The sequence below is a fragment of the Protopterus annectens genome, chromosome 1.part1 (assembly GCF_019279795.1).
Source record: "Protopterus annectens isolate FY-2018-M chromosome 1.part1, PAN1.0, whole genome shotgun sequence".
NCBI classification, from domain to species: Eukaryota; Metazoa; Chordata; order Ceratodontiformes; family Protopteridae; genus Protopterus; species Protopterus annectens.
Genome location: NC_056726.1, coordinates 498362427 through 498384956, shown reverse-complemented (window position 1 = coordinate 498384956; position 22530 = coordinate 498362427). Strand labels below are relative to the sequence as shown.

Here is a 22530-nt window from a genome sequence, read left to right as displayed (position 1 = left end):
GTGCCTTTTTAGGCAAGGCTCAAAAGACAAACCCACCTCCGTAGGTATCACAAGGGATAAGAAACTAAGAGTAATGCTACTCAACACCAGAAGTCTAAACCTCAAGATGTACACACTCAAAACTCTCCTTAGCATGGAGAACATCGATATCTGTGCATTAACAGAAACCTGGTTCAATGCTCCCGAGAGCACCCCAGTACTACCAGGTTATACCTCATACCAGGATTTTTGGCCCCAAAACTTGGACCGAACCACAAAAGGAGGGGGAGTATCAATATTCGTCAAAGATACCCACACCTCCAGGTTGGTGGCACAGCACGAAGCATCAGAGACTGTCCATATGCAACTAACAGTGGGTAAAACTGCCTTCCAGTTTATAGCCTGCTACAGACCACCCTCCCAAACCCAAAAACCCCACTCGGCCTTCCTGAGAACACTGGAAAATATGAAGGTCTCTCCAAACACCATTATATTGGGCGACTTCAACTACCCAAACATAGACTGGGAGCATTACTCTAGCTCCAACACCCTAGCCCAAAGGTTCCTAGAATTTATAAACTCAAATGCTATGGAACAACTTGTAACCACTCCCACAAGAGGGGAAAACATACTGGACCTCATCATCACCAACATGGACTCTATGCTCCAGACCAGAAGTGTATCCCTCACTGGTAAGATCAGACCATAAACTAATCTCACTGGATATTCACATCCCGACCCCACACCCTGCCCAGAAAACCACAGTGAAAAACTTCTCTAAAGCAAATTTCACACTCCTCAAAACCGAGGTGGAATCCTTCAAAGCCCCCGGGCCTGTGGAAAATATGGTCCAGACCACAGAATCCTTTATAAACGCATTGTATGAACACCTTCAGGAATGCATGGATCATGCAATCCCAAATAAAACCAAGACCCAATCCTCCAAAGGCAGACGTCCTGTCTGGTGGACCCCAGCCATAAACAAACTATACAATAGAAGGAGGAAGCTACTACATGATAGAGCAAAATCCCAAAAAGGGAAGGCATCTCTGATCAGTATTATCAAAAAACTACAGGCACTCATAAAATCGTCTAAGGCCAGCTTTGAGAGAAAAATTGCATAGGACACTAAGGATAATCACAAGGCTTTCTTTAGTTATGTTAGGAACCTGGGTGGGAATTCCCAGATATGCTAGGAATTAGTCCAAAATGACAAAAAATACACCAAACCCACAGACATTGCCAACATCCTAGCTGACAGGTTCAGCGCAAACTTCTCCCCCCCCCTCACCAAAAGGGCAAATATCTATCCCAGCAGAGTGCTGCCCCCCTGACATCTCAGATACTCAGGTAAGAGCCGCCCTCTCCAAAGCAAAAAACACCGCATCAGTGAGACCAGACGGTGTCCCGGGCTGTGTCCTACATGAACTCCAAGAAGAGCTAAACCCAAACATAAAACTACTGTTCAATCTCAGCCTTTACTACAGGATATGTACCCAAAGAGTGGCGTACAGTAACAGTGGTCCCTCTCCACAAAGGTGGTGCCTCACCGGATCCTGGAAACTATCTCCCCATAAGCCTGACTAGCTTGGTCGGCAAAGGATCATCATGGACCTCATAAATAAAGATATTGGGGACCTACAGACACTGGATCCTACCCAGTTTGGCTTTGTTAAGGGCAGATCCTGCCTCTTAAACCTGGTCGATTTCTTTGAAACAGTCACCAAGGCCATTGACGAGGGGAAGGTGGTCCACACAGCCTACCTGGACCTCGCAAAAACCTTCGATACAATACCCCACTCGGGCATTATAGATAAGCTCACCAGCTTAAATATAAACCCTTTTGTCACTAGATGGGTTGCAAACTGGCTCAAGGACAGAACCCACATGGTTAGAATTGCTGGAGCCATGTCAGACTCCAAACCAGTTACAAGTGGCGTCCCACAAGGCTCAGTCCTGGGACCTCTCTTGTTCGGTATATAATTCTCGGAGGTACAGGCCAACACGGAAGGACTGTGGCTGACCAAGTTCGCAGATGACTGCAAACTGGGCGCCATAATCAGCTCTCCAGCCGACACAAGCATCCTCCAAAAGGGCCTCATAGAAACAGACAACTGGTGCCAGAGCCATGGCCTCAAGCTAAACGCCAAAAAGTGTATAGTCATCCCCTTTGGCAAAAACAAAGTGCCCACAAATTACCAGATAGGTGGTAATCCATTAAGTACAGAAGAAGTAATTAGGGACCTGGGGACCCAAGTTGATAGCAATCTCTCATTTGACAGCCACATGGCCAAAGTGGTTAGAAGAACATTTTATATAGCCCACCTAATCATGAAGGGATTCACATCTAGATCAGGGGAGGTCATTGTGCCTCTTTACTCATCCCTCATCAGGCCCATAATTGAGTACAATGCCCCTTTTGGGATGTACCTTACCAGACACCTGCAGCAACTGGAAAGACCCCAAAAGTTCCTCACCAAGAGGATCAAAGGGCTCAAACAGATGCCATATGCTGCCTGGTTAAAGAAACTCCAACTCTACTCAGTGGCATGTACCACCTTCTCAGAGGCGATCTGTGCCTGACGTATAAAGCCATGCCCATCCCGGAATTAATGGAAATGCTGCACCTCAGAAAATCCAAATCCCATCGAGCTACGCGCTCGAGAGACTTGAAGCTCAGCACTGAAATAAATAGGACATGCTGGAGGGACATATTCATAACCCAGAGGCTCCCTTCACTCTGGAATAAAATCCCAGTCCAGGTTAGGCAGAGTCCCTTATTGACTCTCTTCAAGAGGAATCTTGATGAGTGGATGGGAGATCGTAAGTTTACCCCGGGTATCACTTCTGTGTCACTGTTAGACAGAGGCACAGTATACTTACCTCGAAAAAGGGCATAGCAAAATTAATTTAAAATGGGTGGTGAAAGCCAAACACACTCTGACTAGGCTTACCCTAGGGCAGATAGCCTAGTATGAACCTATGAATTCTTAATGCATTATGTTAAGAAAATTCCTTCATATATTGAGGACAGCCAGGATTTTTTAGAAAAAGATTAAGGATATTAAATGGAATGTAAATATGTACTGGCTGTCCTTTGATATTAAAATTTTGTATACCAATAATAAAACACCCAATACGAGTTTGTTTGTGTCTTTCGGCTTTTCCCGGTTAGGGGTCGCCACAGCAGAACTCCAGTCCTCTAATAAACACCCAATACGAGTATGGACCCTAAATTATTTTTCTGGGAGACACTCCATTATCTAATTATATTGTAGAGTTGGTGTTGTTTTGTCTTCAAAATATTTTTTTTTACCTTTAATGGAAAAATATTCCATCAAATTCAAGGCACTGTCATGGGGGTAATTTTTGCCCCCACGTATGCCAATGCATTTATGGCTAAGTTTGAATTAGAATGCTTGTATCAACATTTATTTTATAGAACATATGTAATTAAGTATTTTCGTTACATTGATGATCTTATTTTCTTATGAGATGGAGGTGAAAATGATGTACTACAATTTATTCAGGATGTACAGTCAAATGGTAATTTTCAGTTTGATGATATACAAATGGGGGAGGCAGGTTACTTGTTTAGATTTGGATTTATGTGGATTAGTAGGAAAGGAAATTTGCACTTCAATACATAGGAAACTGGAAGGAGGGATATGTTTTATATGGTAATAGCTGCCACCCTCTGCATTTAAAATCTGTACTACCTTATAGTCTAAGTAGATATGTAGCCAGAATGATGATTTTGAGAGAGAGAGGGAGATTAAGTTTATAGCTGACATGCTCATTAAAAGAAGATATAATTAAGAAATGGTAGAGAATTCAATATTGAGAGTGTTAAACATATGCTATGGTAATGGTTTAGTGGTAAATGGAAAATAAGTACCCAGTAAAATGTTGAATAATAGGCAGTTTTGTGGGAATTATGATTTAAGCAGGAAAGATAGGAATGAGGGCAAAAATATTTATTTTGTTACAATTTATAATATTTTGTGTGTGCAGATGATTAACTTATTAAAATATTATTGGCCTATTATATCTAGGGATAATGTTTTTTTGGGGGGGTTTGGTTAGTGGTTTCCCTCATACCCAACAAGAGAGGATGTAATCTAGCAGACATGGCAGTTCACAGCAGATTTATTCCACCTAATACTACTTTCTTTGGAGGTATCCCTTTATAGACTGGTACATTTAAATGTAAAAAATGTTCTGTTTGTAAATACATAGTAAATAATTTTTCGGAGATAAATGTGTTAAAATGTTATCCTAAAAACAGTTTTACATGCAATATTGAGGGAATTATATAGATATTAAAATATTCATGTCATTTATTTTATGTGGGAGAAAGTTTTGAAGGTCTTTTAAAGTTTTCTTGCAGGAACATGTAAGGGACAGTTAAAATAAGAAGCTGGAAATCCCTTTAGGTTTACATTTTGAACAATTCCTTGAAGCTAATCCAGAGTCTTTAAAAGTCTGTATTTTAGAGAAAGTAAATATGGAACTGGAGGAATATGTTAACATAATGGTTATGTTGTGTAAAGAAACGTTTGTTTTAAAGAAGACGACTTTGGAACCATTAGGATTGAATAAGGAATGTAATTGGAAATACTTGATTAATTAATTATACCTGTTTTATTGCTTGATTGTTTAATTGTGGAACTACATAAGGGGTATATTTCTTGGATGTTTTACTCATTGAAGGCATTTGAGCTGAGGTGCTAAGTCTGATGAATAAATGTTTATCAGTTCGTGACACTTGTTTTATTTTAACTCAACAACCTTACCTCCTTCGGGCAATGCTCAGCAAGGGAGATCCTAAAGGCTGTGGCCTGGGTTTATGGCAGCTACTATTCCAATGCTCAACAAAGCCAGACTGCATATAAGGAAAATCCAGTCGTGCCTGAAAACAGTTTGGCCTCCTCACTCTCACTCTCTGGACTCAGTACTTTTTTTTATTTTATTTATTTATTTAACATTTGTTTACTGGGAAAGTCCGACTTGGAATGAAGACAATTTTCAGCAGAGGCTGGGGGAGAAATGCTCCAGGTGCATGCCTTTGTAATGTGAGAGGAAACCAGTGCACCCAGTGGAAACTCACATGAACGCAAGGAGGACATGCAGACTCTGCACTGAAGGCATCCCAGCAGAGAATCGAACCAGAGAACCTCTTGTTCTGAGGCGACAATGCAACTGCTGCACCACTGTGCCATCCAGATTTTACCCTATCTCATACAGGAACTCTTACGGTGGTAGAAGCAGGTGAATCTCAACCCAGGGCTTTCCTGCACTGTTTCAGCCACAGTTCAGGAAATGAACAGAAATGCCACGGATGAAGCATGGGTGGCCTAGACTGGAATGCAGAACAGATGGCAGCCAGTGCACCTAAAAGAACACATCAACTTGAAGGAAATAAGGGACCTTATCCAAGCTCTTCAGATCTTTTCACATCTCTGGAAACTAGATACCCTACAAGTGTTCACAGGCAGCACAGCAGTAATGTAACACTTAAACAAGGAAAGACTAGATCTTACCAGTTGTGCAGATTGGCACAGAAAGTCTAGGACCTGGCTGCCCAGAAAAACATGACACTTAAGAGCCACGTACATACCATCACAGGGCAGTGTGCAGGCAGACTCTTTAGGCAGGTCCTTGGAGGACCCCCCCCCAAGAATGAGCCAAGAACAGGCTGGTTTTCCAAGGCATTCTTCGTTATTGAAGGACCCCTCAGACCTGTTTGCTTCAAATAACAACAAACAAAATCCACAATTGTGCACCAGGGACCCTTGCCTTTCAGCTTCAAGGGCAGATACATTCTCTTGTCCTTGTATCAAGAAGTACCTCTGTTCTTTCTCTCCAATACCTCTTATTCCAAGAGTTCTTCTAAAGACACAAAAAGGAAGAAAAATACTGTTAGGGAATCCCTTTTGGGCCAGTACAGCATTGGCTCCCTCCTCTTTTTCTTCTGGCCAATGGCAAGTACTGCAAACTCCCACACCAAGCAGATTTTGTTACGCAACATAAATAGTTTACTGCTACACCCCAGTCTGTCTTCCCTAACCTAACTCTGTGGATGATGGGGTTCTGATTCCTTAGAGGCACCAGTTTTTGAGGATGATGATATGGCTGTCCACGAAGCCAGGAGACCCCACCACTGGAATGTCTTACATAGCCAAATGGAAGGTATTTTCCTATTGGTGCCAAAGAAATGGATAGGAACCCAACCAGTCAGAGGTACCTTCCATTCTGAAATATCTATGTGAATTATTAGATACAGGTCTGGCATGTTCTTCCATCAAAGCTCGCCTGCTAGCCATCTCCGCTTGCCTACCTGTCACTCCCTGTACTTATGTACAGGTCAAAGGTCAAGTAATTATTTAAAGGGCACCTGCATCTTAGGCCACCTAAAAAGTCCATTACTCCTACTTGCGATCTCAAAATTTTGCTGGAAAAGGTTACCTTACCTCCTTTTAAACTGACAATATTAGCAAACTTCAAATTCTGTACTTGGGAAATTATCCTTTTTCTGACCCTCACTTCAGCTAGGAGAGTCTCAGAACTTCAGGCATGTGTTCTTTTTCACAAAGACAAGGTTACCATCAGGACTGATCTGTCATTCTTCACTAAAGAAGTGAATGAGCTGCCTGTAAATCAGCCATATGCCTACTTACCTTCTTTCCCAACCCACAGAATCCAGGGAGAAAAGATATTGCATTCTCTGGGCATTCAGACAGCTAAGATTCTGTTTGGACAAAACAAAATCCAGTCAAAAATCTGATCAACTCTTTCTTTCATGGAGTCTAAACTGGGACAGCTGGTATGTTTCCAAGCAAACCATTGCAAGCTGGATCTCTTTAGCCACCTCATTTTGTTACTGTCTACATAGTAAGTCATTGCCCTCATGCCCTTGAGCTCACTCTACCACAGTAGTAACAGCCTCTGGAGCTTCCAAAGGACTGGATTTCAGATCTATACTGGAGGCTGCCACCTGGTCTTCTGTACACACTTTCATGAAACATTGTAGGATAGAGCCTTTTCGAGGTCCAGAGCTGCCTTTGCTAGGTCAGTCCTATTACCTTTTAACTAACCTCCCTTACTTTCCCTGTAGCTCTGGGAATCACCCATGTTAGGAGTACTGCAACAGTGATTTCAGTCAGGGCATAGTATAGTTTATTTACTTGACATTTGTTTACAAGGAAAGTCCATCTGGACAAGTAGTCCATTTTCAGCGGAGGTCCAGGAAGAAAAGCTCCACATGACAGTAAATACATACAGTTTTATACAGAGTAATAAAATACACACAGTTGTGTAAGACCTTACCATAACAGTAGGTGTCCTATTGACCACTGTTGCAGTATTCCTTCCCTACCTCTTTCCCTTCTATACTTGTATCATCTGCTTACTCAGTCTTTCTCCCTCATTTCCTATCCCATGGGAAACAACCTATACCGAGAGGACTTAACACTTTATAATATGCCCATTCTCTCTGAAAATTTTCTCTCTCAGGGGTCTTCAGACCACTGGCTTTCTAGGTAGTCTGAGGGATTCTAGTCATACATTCATCTACATACCCCTTTGCTCATAAGCTGAGGACACACACCGGCCGTATGATACTGGGAAGGTAAAGCTTTGGTACCTTGGCCAGATGAGAACAGTGATAATCCTTGTGTTAAGAATATTGCAACAGTGTTCAAGGACATCTACAGTTATGGTAAGCTCTTACATGACTGTACTGTTCTTTCCATTTTCCATAGAGCAAAATGGCTGTAGATTACCTGATTTGAAGTGATACTTTAGAACTAAGGAGTTAAGGCTCATACACATAATTCATGCGCAAAATCAGAAGGTTATGAATCAAAGTGGAAAATGATAATGTAACACGAGAAGAGCTAGAGATAAAGAGGGAGTAGAATTTTGGATGCAAGTCCTTAAGGAAAATAAAAACAACCAAATAACCATACAGGATAGTATGTTCCTAAATGAGTTGATTTGTAATATTCCTTAAATAAGATTGCAACTTGCATACACATACTTTCTAAAAAATAATCTAACTTCCAGAATCCAGGTAAACTTAACTTTAGCCCTACGCCCCACTGACTTTAACATCTAGGGTTAAATGATTGATTATAATGTGCCTGAACTAAACCTGTATCTTCCCTCATGCTGATTATAATGTGCCTGAACTAAACTTGTATCTTCCCTCATGCTTAGTGTCTCCTTAAGGCTAAACCTGTACCCATAGTAAAGATAGCCCTAACTTTTCCTCTTAACTTAGCCATAAATTTGAGGTTTAGGATTATTATGCTATTTTGAGATATCCCTGAAGTAAGCCTGCATCTCCTCTCATGCATCCTCTGAAGACTGTCCAAGTGTATGTCAAATAATCTTAACTTCAGCTCTATCCTTAGCTTTTAAGGATAGGGTTAGGCTTTTGGTTAGGTTATGCCTGAAATAAACCTATACCTTCTGTCAGACTACACCCTAAAACAAGCTGAGCACAGAGAATCCTTGATAAACCTGGCCTTAGCCATGTGAAGTTGGGGATTATGGTTAGGAGAGATAGTTGAGTGTACATCTGAATTAAGTCTGGACCTTTACATAACTTGAATCCTCAAACTGGACTCATACTCATTGAATTTTAATACCACTCCTAAGCCTTGCTGTAGCCCCAGCCATTATGGTTTCACTTACTGTTAAGGTTACACTTAAATTTAGGGTTATGCTTAGAAATGGTTGGTGACCAAGGACTCCTTTTACTGTTGCTTTACTGGTTGTAACTCTGTTCATTATATGACTGTCATAGTTGGGGGTGGTAGATGACCTTATTTGTGCATGGTGTCATTAACTGTCTGTGGGTGACTGATCACTCCCATGTAGTGCTTTAGTCAGTTTTATTTGACTGTGGTGGTGGTGGTGGAGGGGAATCAGGCTGAGGTTTGACTGAGAAGCTAAATTTTAGCAATCAGATGTGCAACAGGTGGCACACTCACCTTTGGTTTATAAGGCTGTGGGTTCTTTTCCCACACCAGGTAGATCAATTGCTGACACTGAAGTGTAATACAAGTGAAGTGTTGCACTCGTGAGTGTGTTGTCCTTCAGATGAGATGTTAAACCTAGATGCCATCTGCTTGAGTTGGTGTTAGTTCAGGTGGATGTAAAAGATCCCACACCACGTATCAAAAGAGTAGGGGTTCTTTATTTACATAATCTATAGGTGTTTACCAAATTTATTTACATTCCTACTTATTTATATTATATATACATATTTTTCAATTATTTACAGTACTCTTTACAAATCATACATCACATCCTTCTTTTAAACTTTGTTTCTTCATGTAGAATACTACTTATTACTTTTTAGACCCCCCCACTCCAATTTTCACAACCAAAACCTTATTTTTTTCAACATCATTGCAACGTCCCATTTTTCGTTAAACGTGATTTCCTTAACTCTCTAGCTCCAGATTAACCATGATATAACAAACATTTTCTTTATCAAGACTTTCAACCTTTTTCTTAGTTTTGTTTCTCTAATACCCAAATTCAATCATGTCCATGTTTAAACTTTTCACGTCTTTAAATTCATTCACATATTTCATATCTATAATCTTTAACATATCTGATCATAATTACATATATATATAAAATATTGCATACATTGTTATATATAACAATATATAACATTTTTGATCTTGTACATTCTAAAAAAAAAAAAAACATTCACAAGTTTCAAATTCACCACGATATAAACAAACTTTGTCTTTTGTACTTTTATATGGCATATTCGCCTTCACCTGTAATTTTTATATAGACAAATTCCATAAAAAATCCTGACCTTTACATGTAACCCGTATAACCTTTACTTTTTTCATTCTGACAGTAACAGCTTTCCTTTTCTCAATGTTTAATTCCTTCCAAGGATATTTCCTATAATATTTTCCATAATCGTATCATACCATTCTTTTCTGTTATCAATTTCTTTCATATTTATTTTCCATGTCTTTTTTACAGCTCCTTTTTTGAACTAAAAGAGGTCAACCATTCCTTTCTATATTTAAAACTTAATGTTTTCGTTAGTATAGAAACACTCATTGTCCTTTAAAATTTCATTACTGTATATGTTTAATGATGACATACACACTGTAGGGTTTATTAGCTCTAAACATCCTTTTTTGTTTTTCGCATATAACACCCCTGTTTTCACAGGGTTCAACCTCGATCCCCAAATAAAAGAAAATATTATATTATATACATCTTTCTCCAAGGTTAATGGAACACTGAAGACGCCGGCTAAATGAGTAATCTTTGCTAACAGTATGGAATTTATTAAATAAGCTTTCCTTTTTGAAGGAAAGCCTAAAAGATTTCCAAAGCACACACATTTTATTTTCTCTATTTTTTCTTTCCATGTTGAATTTATAATTTCTTGTTTCCTAAAGTTTTTTTCCAAGGATCTTAATTTTGTCCTTATTAAATTTAACTCCACCAATCTTTCCCTCCAAACCTAACCTTGACTTTTGTCTTTATTTAATACAAACCCAATAACTTAAATAATTTCTTGCATTTGTTTTATCACTGCATTCATATTGCTTCATTTTTTGTTGTAATAATATCTGCTTAATTTAACAAAATGGGCATTTTTATCCCTTCATTAGAAATATAACTCGTAACATCCATCTCCTTATTCATATACACATATATTGCATTCATTACTAATACAAATAATGTACCACTCAGTGGGTATCCTTGCCTGATACCCTTCTCTAACTCTGTATCTTTGCTCAACCATCCATTTATCATAATCTTCACTATATTGCACTTATATGCTGATATACAAGTTTTTAATCTTCTTACTTGTATTATACATATCAAATATATCCCATAATACTGAGTGATTAATCAGATCAAATGTTGTGCTTAAATCTCTTACCATTACTTTTGCCTGAACATTTCTAATTACTATATCTTCTACTAATTCACTAATTATTAATAATAAATCTTGAACGTTTTTTTTACCTTTTATACCAAACATGTTCTCATTTACATTACCTTTTTTCTTCCATTCCTCTTTGTAATATTTTTCATAAAAATCTTGTAATCCATATTATTTAATACAGTTGGTCTCCAGCTCTGTATTTCTTCTTTGTATCCTTTTTTCCATATAAACCTAATGATAACTCCACATAGCTCTTTATACATAAAGCCTATATTTAACCATTCATTTAATACCTTTATTAACCATTTTTTTACTCTACAGTCAAAATTATGTACATCTTATATTCTATTCTGTCTGGTCCTGCAACTGAATCTAAATTCATTACTTATATTACCTGTTTTAGTTTTTTTTTAAATCCTTATTCTCCATGTCAGAAAATGTGCTTGTTTTGTTCTCTCCTCTTTAAATAATGTACTAATATATTCTTTTACAGTATTCATAATCTCCTCTTGTGTATTATGCATTCTACCCAAATAATCTTTCCTTTCCCGTATTACACTAATATTCTAATTATTTTACTTAAATGTGATGCAATTTCTTCTTTTTTCTTTCAGGAAATATATCTTTGTTCAGTAATTGTTCTATTTTTTTTTCTTATTCAATTCATATAGCTTCTGTTCTTTAAAGAAATTTTCATCATTCTTTTCTAGACAGTCAGTCATATCATTATTTAAATTGTTTTATTTTTTCCGTGTATATTTTTTCTTTTAGCCATGTCACATAACATTTTTTGTATTTCAGTTTAAAATTTAACCACCATTCTGACCAGTCTTTATAAAATTCTCTTATTTCTACATTTATTAGCCGGGTTAGTCCAACTGAGTTTGCAAACAAACCCATTTTCAGTGGAGACCTGAGGGGAAAAGCCCCAGCAAACATAAGCTAAGATAAACATACAGGACAGAAGCTATTAAAAATAACAATGCAAATACGAAATTATAAAGAGAAAAACAAAAGAAAAAAATTATCTGTACATGATCTTGCCATAATCTCTAAACCTCTTTTCTCCCTTTAACATCCCATTTCATGTCATTTATTCTTTTTATATCTTTCCCTGTTTTTATATAATCTTTGTCCCTTTACCATAATCCAAATTCCCTTGTGATCTGAAAACCCTGTCATTAATACTCCTTGTTTAACTATTAATAAAATTTCTTACAATAAAAAAAATACTCAGTTTCTGCTTTTTCCCCTCTTCTATACGTCCAAGTCTCTAGATTCCATATTTTTAACTGTCCATATTTTATTATGTCCTTTACTAATTTAACATCATAAGCCTTCTTGTTTTGTTGTTTTAGATTGCAGTTAAAGTCCCCTACTACAGTTATTTCCATATTAACTGCTACATATTTTATTATCTTTCTGAACATCTTGTCCATCTCTTTTTTGTTATATATATACATATATTGCAATAATTCTCATAACATGTTCCCTCCATCTCGCATCAATAACAGTAATTTTACCTGTTATGACAAATGTAACATCTAACACTGTTATTGCATCTTAAGTAAGTATTCCTGAGCAGGTCTCTTTCCCAAAATTCCATATTACATTTTTTCCCACCACACTTTGGTTATTTCTAATTTTGACACAAATCTAATATTTTCTAGTATTATAACATCACTGTCTAGCTTTTTACACCACTCCAAAGTCCCTATACTTCTTTCCAACTTCTTAAAACTATTCATACTTAATGATAAAACTTTACACATGGCTTTACTTTAAATAATATGATTTCATCCTTTCCCTTTCTTTTTGTCTTTCTTTTTTGAAGTTTTCTGTATTCTTCCTTTTTCTTTCTCTCACTCTTTACCAGTTGAATTTCTTTTTTAACTATATTCCATTTAACAACATCATTCTTACTTAAACCTGACTCCTCCTGTTCAATATTTTCTATATTTAAATCTTCCTTCACTTTATCTTTTTGTATTATTTGTTCTCTGTTGGTAATGCTACTACCTTTTTTCCCATTTTTTTCTGCTTCTTATTCCTTTTGTATAACTTTATCCTTTTTCCCTTATTCCACCATTCCCTCCCACCAAATGTCCCACTTTTTACATTTATAACATTTTAGCTCACAGTTTTTTGCAACATGTCCTATACTCCCGCATGAAAAATATCTTTTTTCACATTTGTTAATTAAATGATCCATTTTTCCACACAAAAAACATGTTTTTGGCTGTCCCCAATACCTAACCAAGCCTCTGTCGTCTCCAGCATTAATAACACACCCTGCCCTGATCCCCTGAAGTTCGTCAGTGATGTGCATGCACCATTTAAAGGTATTTTCTGCAGTCTGATTGCTTTTACTTAATTGGTGTGTAAGCCCTAACTGAAGAAGTACCTCAGCAAGGCACTCGTATTTATTCAGCAGAAGTCTTTTTATATATATCCGGTAACAGGACATTGTCCCCTGATCTGGACAGCATTTTTCTTTGATTCATGTGTCTAAGCCCTAATTGAAGAAATACCTTAGCAAAGCACTTGTGTTTATTCAGCTTCACTTTTTGTACATCCAGTAACTGGACATTGCTTCCTGAGTCTGGACAGCATTCTTGTTTGATTCATGTGTCTAAGCCCTAATTGAAGAAATACCTCGGCAAGGCACTTGTGTTTATTCAGAGGAAGCCTTTTTGTACATCAGTAACTGGACATTTTCCAGTGAGTCTTGGCAGCATTTTTCTTTGATTCATGTGTCTAAGCCCTAATGAAGAAATACCTCAGCAAGGCACTCATGTTTATTCAGCAGAAGCCTTTTTGTACATCCAGTAACTGGTCATTGCCCTCTTAGTCTGGACAGCATTTTTCTTCGATTCATGCATGTGCTATTCTGTTACATACTACTCTTGCACTTTATCTCTGATAAGATAAACTGCCTGCACATCACCTGAGACAGTTTATCAAACCCCCACTCAATTCCATCTAGTTTTTCTCTTTATGTTCAAATAAAAACAAGTATTTCTTGTAGCCACCCTTTACATCCCCCTACTACACCTCATAGTACCACAGCCCTCGTATATAGATTGTCCTAATCTTGCATTTATCAGACTACTAAAGCGCCCATTCTAGTCTGCCACTACCCCAGAGAAATATTTAATTAGCTCCTAACTCTAACCAGTTTTAACTTCTCTGTTGTTCTTTACCCTTTTGCTTCCCATCCATCTCCTTTAAAATAGCATGTATGAAAATTCATCCACCACCTTCTGAAACTGCATGTAAATACATAGGTTAAGGAGGGCGCCAACCTCTGTAGTAAAGACATTTCCTGTAGAACTAAACCCTTTCTGATTGATTTTTTTTGGCTTACTTGGTCTGCTATGGCATCTTTGGTCCTACTCACTCCATTCACCCTTTGGGGTCACTCAACTCCTCTACCCTACCCCCATTCCCACCCACTTCAATTACATTTATAGCTTACCATCTTTACCCCACCCCTTCTGCATTCCAACTTCGTGTATACCTCAACCAGTCAAGCTCCAGCCTTCCCATATTAACTGCTCCCACCTGTCTACACACTAAACTTCACACCACTCACCCATACTCATTACTTCCATCCCCCAACACACTACCCCCTTAGACCTCCCTCAGTCACACTCTTTCTCCACCCTCTCGTATATTCCTTACCCTCTAATATGATCCTCCCTATCTTCTCATCCTTTTTTTATCCTACTCCTGTCTAACCTCACCTCATAATCACACACAGCTAAACCTACATCCCATTGCTCCAACCTCCTCGCACTACATTATACACACCAATAGCCACTACTACTCTCCCATATCACCCTCGCTCTTCTGCTGTACTGAATTCACTCTCCCCAAAATTAAATTGCCTCCTAAGATCTCTCCACAGTACAGAATCAAACAGAAATTTCTCTCACACTACCACTTTATATCATTTTTCCTACACCCTACAACTCTCTGGTCACATTCACCCCAACCCCAGCCCACACATTACTGCATCAGCTCCTACATCTACTTCACAAACACTCTTGCAGGGACCTAGCCATAATCCCAAACATCTTTCCTTTTCCTCTATCAACATCCACAGCATTCATAACAAGGTAACTGAATTCCACTCTTGGATAGCCCAATATTTCCCCAACATAGTTTATTTTTCTGAAACATGGCTCAAACCACATAACCCTGACAATGAATTTCTCCCCCCCTGGATACAACATCCTACGACTTGATAGAACACAAAAAAGGTGGAGGCTCACTATTATGTACTGAAACCTCCTGATCTTATCCCCACTAACCAACCCTCCCGCCACTTTTCACCAAGCTGATGTCACTATTGCCAGTTGCAAACTTAACCACAAAACCCTAACTGTAGCTGCCAACTACATATACCCCCTGGATAGAACATACCTTTATTATAACAGATTCTTCAGTGGATGTCTGACAATATACCTAATGAAACTATAATACTAGGAGATGTTAACATTAATTGGCTTTTTGTAATCTCCAGCTCCTCCACCAGCGTAAGCCTGTATGGCTACACCCACCTTATCTCTTCTCCCATTTTTCTTCATAAACCCACAAATATCACTTCTACTCTGGACTGGATTCTTCTCTCCAAGCCTAACCTCTACCACTACCCTGAATCCCTACAAGACTCAGTTAGCGACCACTCCCCTATATGTGTCCAAAGATTCTCCCCCATCTCTCTAGACCTCATAAATTTAAAGAATGCCAAAAGCTAACCAACTTCAATGCGCGTGCATTCAGTAATTGTCTCACTGCTGTTGACTGGTCCTTCCTTTCATCCCTCCCTCTTGATGAAGCTGTTCTTCAATTCAACTCCATCTTCCTAAATACACTGGGCTCCCTTGCCCCTCCCAGAACTGTCAAGAGTTGAGTCACGTATTTTCTCATGCCTCACCAGCACTACTCAATCTCTAATCCAAAACCGAGATTCTGCCTGCAAATTCTGGACTAAGACCAAATCTCTCACTGACTACCAAAAGTATAGGGAACTCTGAAATCTAACAACCCCCCTCCCCCACATAAAACAATTTCTATCACTCGCCCCAATCTGCAGAACCCAGAAACCCCCAAACTTCTGGAATACTGTCAACCAAATTCTCCACCCAGGAAATCCCTCTACTCCCACCCCCTGCCACAGTAACACACCCCAAAAAACTGCATCCAATTTCCACTCATACTTCATAGATACCATCAGCAAACTTGTGCAGAACTCCAACCCTATCAACCACTCACCTCAAACCACCAACCCCTACAAAACCGCTCATTCTCACTGCATCCCATTCCAACCAGCTACATTAAAAAGCTTTTTCTCAAACTTAAACATGTTCCCCATTAGCTGATAACCTCCCACTTCTATTCCTAAAGGCCACTTCTAATTTCATAGCATATCCCATCTCCATCCTCATAAACCACTCAGTCAGCGAATCCACTGCCCCCACCCTTTGGAAAAAATCCATACCATTCCTATTCACAAAGATGGAAATTCTGTTGAGCTCTCTAATTATCAACCCATTACCATACTTTCTCCCCTCTCTAAAATTCTCGAGCACTGTGTATATCAACAGTTCTTGACTTATCTCACTCAAGAAAACTTGATCACCCCTATCCAGCATGGCTTCTGCCTCCACCACAGCACCACTACTGCACTTATTTCCTTTACTAACTCCATCTCCCTAGCCAGAGACAACAATAAACTAGTGTCCTGCCTCTTTGTCAATCTCTCCAAAGCCTTTGACACTGGCTCTCACTCCGTTCTCCTCTCTAAACTCTCACAACTCAATGTCTCCTCAGCAAGTATCTCTTGGTTCGTCAGCTACCTCACCAACAGACAGCAATCCGTAAAATGCCTGTCTGCTCTGTCTCCCTTTCTCCCCATCAAAATGGGCATCTCCCAAGGCTCAGTTTTAGGCCCCTTTCTATTTAACATCTTTACTAACCAACTTTACACATCCTATCCTCAGTCATCCCTCATGCAGTATACAGATGATTCCACAATCATTTAAATTGCTGACAATCCCTCTGGCCTGCTCACTCTGACACAAACATCTTTCAACCTCACTGAAACATGGCTTGCTAGCAACCAACTCATACTTAACCCTAAAAAGATAAAACAACGTTTCTTCCTCTCAAAATCCATCTACCATTTTAAATCCTCATTCACTATCTCTTCCCTTAACAGCACTACTATAACTGAAACCCACACTGAGCTCCTCGGTGCAGTAATAGACGTCCAGCTTAAATTTGACCTCCAAGTACTTCACTGTATCAAGAAAACCCACCAAAAGCTAGGCCTGCTTTATAGAAACAAAAGGCTCCTTACACCCAAATCAAAGATCTCACTTGCCCAAGCATACCCTCTCCCTAACCTCTTCTACAGCTTGCAAGTCTCATCTAACTTAGTCTTCACTACTTTACAAACCCGAAACCACCTACAACAAATTTGCTAGATTTGCAGCTAATCTGTCTGTAAAAATCACACCAATGCCATGCTCTCCAGGCACTCAGCTGGCTAGAGTTTCCTAACCAACTCTTATTTTCTCAACTGCTCATCATCCATTCTGTCTTTAACAAGCCTTCCTCCTGCCCTAGTATCTCCTCACTTGTCTCCCTTGATCCCTCACAAGCTCTGACCAATGTCTCTTACAGAATCATAAACTTACAAAATCTATTGGACAGACTCTCTATAGCTACTGTCCGCTCTTTCATGGAACAAGCTCCCCTTGACCTTCAGAAATATTACCTACATTCATGAATTCAAGAAAACACTCAAAAAGTGTCTTAACAGCTCCTGGTCTTGTCATTGTAATGGTCCTACCTGAACCCACTCCTTTCTCCTTCACTACCCTCTCCATTCCTCCCTTCCCTTCCTGTTCCTGTCTTCCCTCTAACTCTCTTTTTTAACCAACTTCCTTATGATATGGCTGTTATCTACTATAGCAATAACCCATGCCTGGGTGTGGGTAATTCTGGATTTACCCATGGTTGGCGTGGTTTGGTCAAGAGGGCGAAGCCCGAGTGGCCAAACAAAGACAACCTTGGGTAAATCCAGCATTACCCACACCCAGAAGTGGGTTATTCCTATTTATACAATGACATAATTTAAGAAAAAAAATACTTACTTTTCTTAAATAATGGCATTGTATAATGTCTCCTTGCTGCCCTTCCGTAGCTATCTGGTATTCTGCGACAGTTCTGATGTACTGCGCATGCGTATGCTTACGCAGTACATCAGAGCTGTGGGTGGAAGCAACGGAGAAAGCAAGATCTCTGTTGCTTTTTACAAACTGTCTCGCTACTTTAAAAGAGTTTAACATAGCGAGACAGCTTTAAAAAAAGCAATGGAGAATCTCCGTTGCTTTTTTTAAAGCTGTCTCGCTATGTTAAACCCATTTAACATAGCGAGACAGCTTTAAAAAAAAGCAACGGAAGATCTCCATTACTTTTTTTAAAAGCTGTCTCACTATGTTAAACTCCTTTAACATAGCGAGACAGTGTCTAAACAGCAACAGAGATCTTGCATTCTCCGTTGCTGTAAAAAAAGACTTATACTAATGGAAAAAGTCTGGGCGACCGGACCTTTTTCCATTAGTATAAGTCTGATTTACAACGTGCATGCTGACCAATCAGCGTGCACGTTTTGGAATATCAATGGGGGATCGTTGTATAATGCTCTCTACTCTCCTTCACTTCCAAGTTCTGGAACCCTGCTACCTGCTTCCTCATTTTTGCAATCTAGTTTTTCTTTCTTTTTTTATTTTTTTTTTTACATTAAACTTCCTCACCTGCTGTAGGTTATAAAAGAAACTGCCTTCTATTGTACAGCTATCAACTAATGACAACCCTAATTTTTTTTTTTTTTTTCTTGCCAGTTTTTAATCATTACCTAATTCTATAACTACTACTAAGTGTAAAAATCTCTGTCACTGTTTTCTCTTACTGGTACTATTATGGACAACTGCCTAATCATTTATATATGTGTATGTATAATAAATATGTTAGTGTACTTTATTTCAGTTTTGTAATTTGTCTTGATCAGTTGTACTGTGGAGCTTTTCTCCCTGGACCTCCACCAAAAAAGGGCTTTTGTTCAGTCCTACTATCCCAGTCAATAACTGTCAAATAAATAAATAAATACCTGGAATATACACAATACTGTCATTTTCCAGTTTCAATTTCACATTGCAATCCCACACCCTAGTCCGTAAGCCTCTGTTGTCATACACTTTCGATAAATTCAGTACATCCTAACATATATTGAGTAAATGCTTTTTTAAAATCTTATTTTCAACTTCAGTTTTGAATTGAATTATTAATTTTTATCTCATTTTCACCAAAGAGGGCTTGCCTACATATAAGTTCCATGGTGAACAGTTTTTCTTTTTCTGGTATTCCTCTATAATTTTTTTTCATTATCTGCCCAGTCTAGAAAATAATGTCACAAAAAATCTCTCTATTAATATGAATAAATGCTCTTACCTCATTTGGTTTAACCCTGAGCATCTTAATTACTTTGTTCCATACCTTATATCCATTTCAGTATCTTCCTTGTTTTTAATTCAAACCTTAAACAGTCTTTTTCTTTTAAAACTCATCTCTTTCTCTGTAGCAACATACAATTTTTTATCCTCCTGTGTATCTTCATTCTGTTGACCTTCTTCCTTCTGTATCCTAGCCATCATTTCTCCCCATGACACATCCTTTCCATTTTCTGGCTCACTCTCCTATACTATGTCAGTAATATATCATCCCGCAATCCTTCTAACTAGAGGGTTGTAACAACACCAACTTGTGTTGCAATTTCCAACTGAAATAACTTTTGCTGAAACAAATCTTCTTTGTTGATATTCACAACATCCAACACCTTATCCTTCCTTTGAAAAGGCTTTTTCCTCTGTGTCCGACATCATATTCAGCTCTCGACTTTTCCTTCACATCCGATTCCTTTTCTGACAAATCAAATACATCTGCTGTTTGAATAATAGCGCCATACTCCAAATCCACCTTGTCGCTATCATCTTTGACCTCCATGTTTGCTTAGACTGGTTTCCTGCTTCTCCATGCCACCTATGCGCCCAGATTGGAAGACAGAAAGCACCACAATGAAAAGAATCCCTGTTTAAAAAGAGTAGGGGAAGTTTCCCAATGCCCTGGCCAAATTTCCCCTAGTGGTATAAATACCAGATTAGGTCTCCCCTGAAAGGAGGCTACTAGCCTAATGAGGCTAACCTAACAAAGGATAAATAAATAAGTAAATTTCCCCCCCCCCTAGGGGTGGGTGTTGGTAGAATCTTGATTAAGGAATGCTATCTGAAGTAAGTCTCAGAAATGAAGTTCTACACTTTTGACTTAAGATATGAGCCTGCCATAGAAGGTAGAGCAGTCGAGCCATTTGAGGTGAGAATCATGTAATGTGCAAGTTGTGTCCTGGAAAAATTACACGTTGGTGTAGGTGAATGCGTGACTTTAAAAAATAAACTTCTTAAAAAGGAAACCCTCCTGATTTTAAAGTATGGTACTTTGGAGCCTCTGGCATTCAACAAGGAATGTAATTGGAAGTGTGTGATTTAAATTGTCTGCTTAATTGATTAATTGTTTTATGATATATGGTGTATTTAAGTAAACTGTGTTTTGTAGTGTTTTTACTCTTTGAAGGCTGTGTAAGCTGAGGTGCTAATTGTTTCATAAAATTTGCTTTTTGCTGTAATCTGTGGTCTTGGTGGTATTTTTATTTTATGTGCAAGTATGCACTTGCACTTGTCTCAGCATCATAAATGTTGCACTACACTTTCAGGCCGGCATGGGGGTGAATGTTTGGAGCACTCAAACAGTAACCTGTCCCTGGATGGTAGCTTCCATTCTTGTTGTTTGCTTCCCACTCTGTGTCCTCAGATGCTGAGAGAAGAGAGGAAGGCCTATAGGAGATGAAATGCTTGATGTTAGCAGAAGTGTGGGAGGTATACACCAAAAAATATTTTTAAAAAGTATGGTTATGCTGCACTTTCTTAGACATTGTTTTAATATGGCAAGAAAATGTTATATATTCAATAGGATCACTTTTTCTTTCCCTCATTCATTATTTCTTAATGAGTAAATTATTTAGGTCTAGTGTTGTGGATCTTCAGAGATTTGATGCATCTTTTCCCAAGAGCAACATGTAGTTAATGTGTGCTTCATCACTGTAGTCATACCATGATATCATCGGTTGCAGTTTAGTATATGTCAGTAATAACAAACCACTTAAGGCTGCTTTTAGAGTTTATGTTCATGTTGTAATGTACTCCTCTGGTAAATGAATAAGGGTAGTTTGTTTACAGTTGTGCTTGAATTGTTTTTCGGGGTATATATCAGCATGTTAGTGATTAAGGATACTTTGGGTGCTGCATGATATCCCACTTAATGGTAGGTATATTGATAAGTGTGCGGTCTGCACTGCTGCAAGTGTTCTCCTGTTGAGGTTCTTGGTGGAATATTGTGCTGATATGTGTTATAGTAGGAAATCAACAGGGAATGGGTGACAGTGGAATGTGAATGTATTGTTTAGAGCAGTTTCAATATACTCACCAGACTATTCGGAGCACCATGTGAATGTAGAATATTACGAGACAACTTATTGGTGGAACAGAACTAGAGATAAGGGCTGGCAGATGGATATTAGAAAGTTCAAGACTGTCAGCTGTTTTATGTACCAGAGAGGTTCGTGTTTTTTTTTTTGAATGCCCAGGCAGAGGAGGAGGAGATGGAATGCAGCTGCACGGAAGGCATGCTTGGGACATGTGGAAAAGTGTTCTGAAGCGCAGCAGTACATCCAAATTGGAACACATGGTTGGATATGAGAGAACAAAGGGGGTCTGCTAACATCTGCATGTGTTTTTTTTTCTTTGTGGTTTATTTTGGTATTGAATTAGCTAGATTAGTAGTAGTATTGACTTCCTGTAATGCTTTTCTCTATCTGTTTCAACAGGGGAGTTACCATGGATGTGGGGATGACCAAGTTTGAAACCAAGACCAAAGTTATTACACTAATGGATGCTCCAGGGCATAGGGACTTCATCCCTAATATGATCAGTGGAGCTGCTCAGGTATGTAGATTCCAGTTCTTTTCTCTTGTAATAACATGTATTACACTGCAAGTTTTTATTTTTCTGTGGAGTTCATTCAGCAGTGGGTAGTTAGCAGTGTTAAATAACTTTATATTTTCTATTTTCTAGCAGGTTATTTGCATGGCATATATTGCTCCATTCTTTGCTTATCATGCCCTTTGTTCATGGGACCATAGGAAGTTACTAGGCTATTGCCCCTGAGGCCCTTACAAGCCTAGCCAAGAATTTAGCCCATGTTCCAGCAAGTCAGCATGCAATGCCACTGTCCAGCAGGGATACAGGTGGAATCCTAGGAGTGTATTTTCTGTTTCCCATTCAGTTATCCAGGTTGTGCTTAAATAGGGTTAATGAGGAACTCTGCTTGATGTGGAGAGAGAGTCTATTCCACAAAAGGGGGAGTCTCTGGGACACAAATTTGCCCCGCCAACAAGTCCTATTGATGTCACAGATCAGGTTGAG

At 38.7% G+C, this 22530-nt stretch overlaps 1 protein-coding gene across 2 annotated transcripts in view; it reads left to right on the top strand.

Moving 5' to 3' along the window:
- The window catches only part of HBS1L (HBS1 like translational GTPase), a 2781383-nt gene that overhangs the window by 1565122 nt on the left and 1193731 nt on the right, over positions 1-22530 (top strand). For both annotated transcript variants that reach the window (XM_044076292.1, XM_044076279.1), the window contains one exon: positions 21933-22050. In XM_044076292.1, the coding sequence (XP_043932227.1) occupies positions 21933-22050 (118 nt within the window). The remainder of the gene's footprint in view (positions 1-21932; positions 22051-22530) is intronic.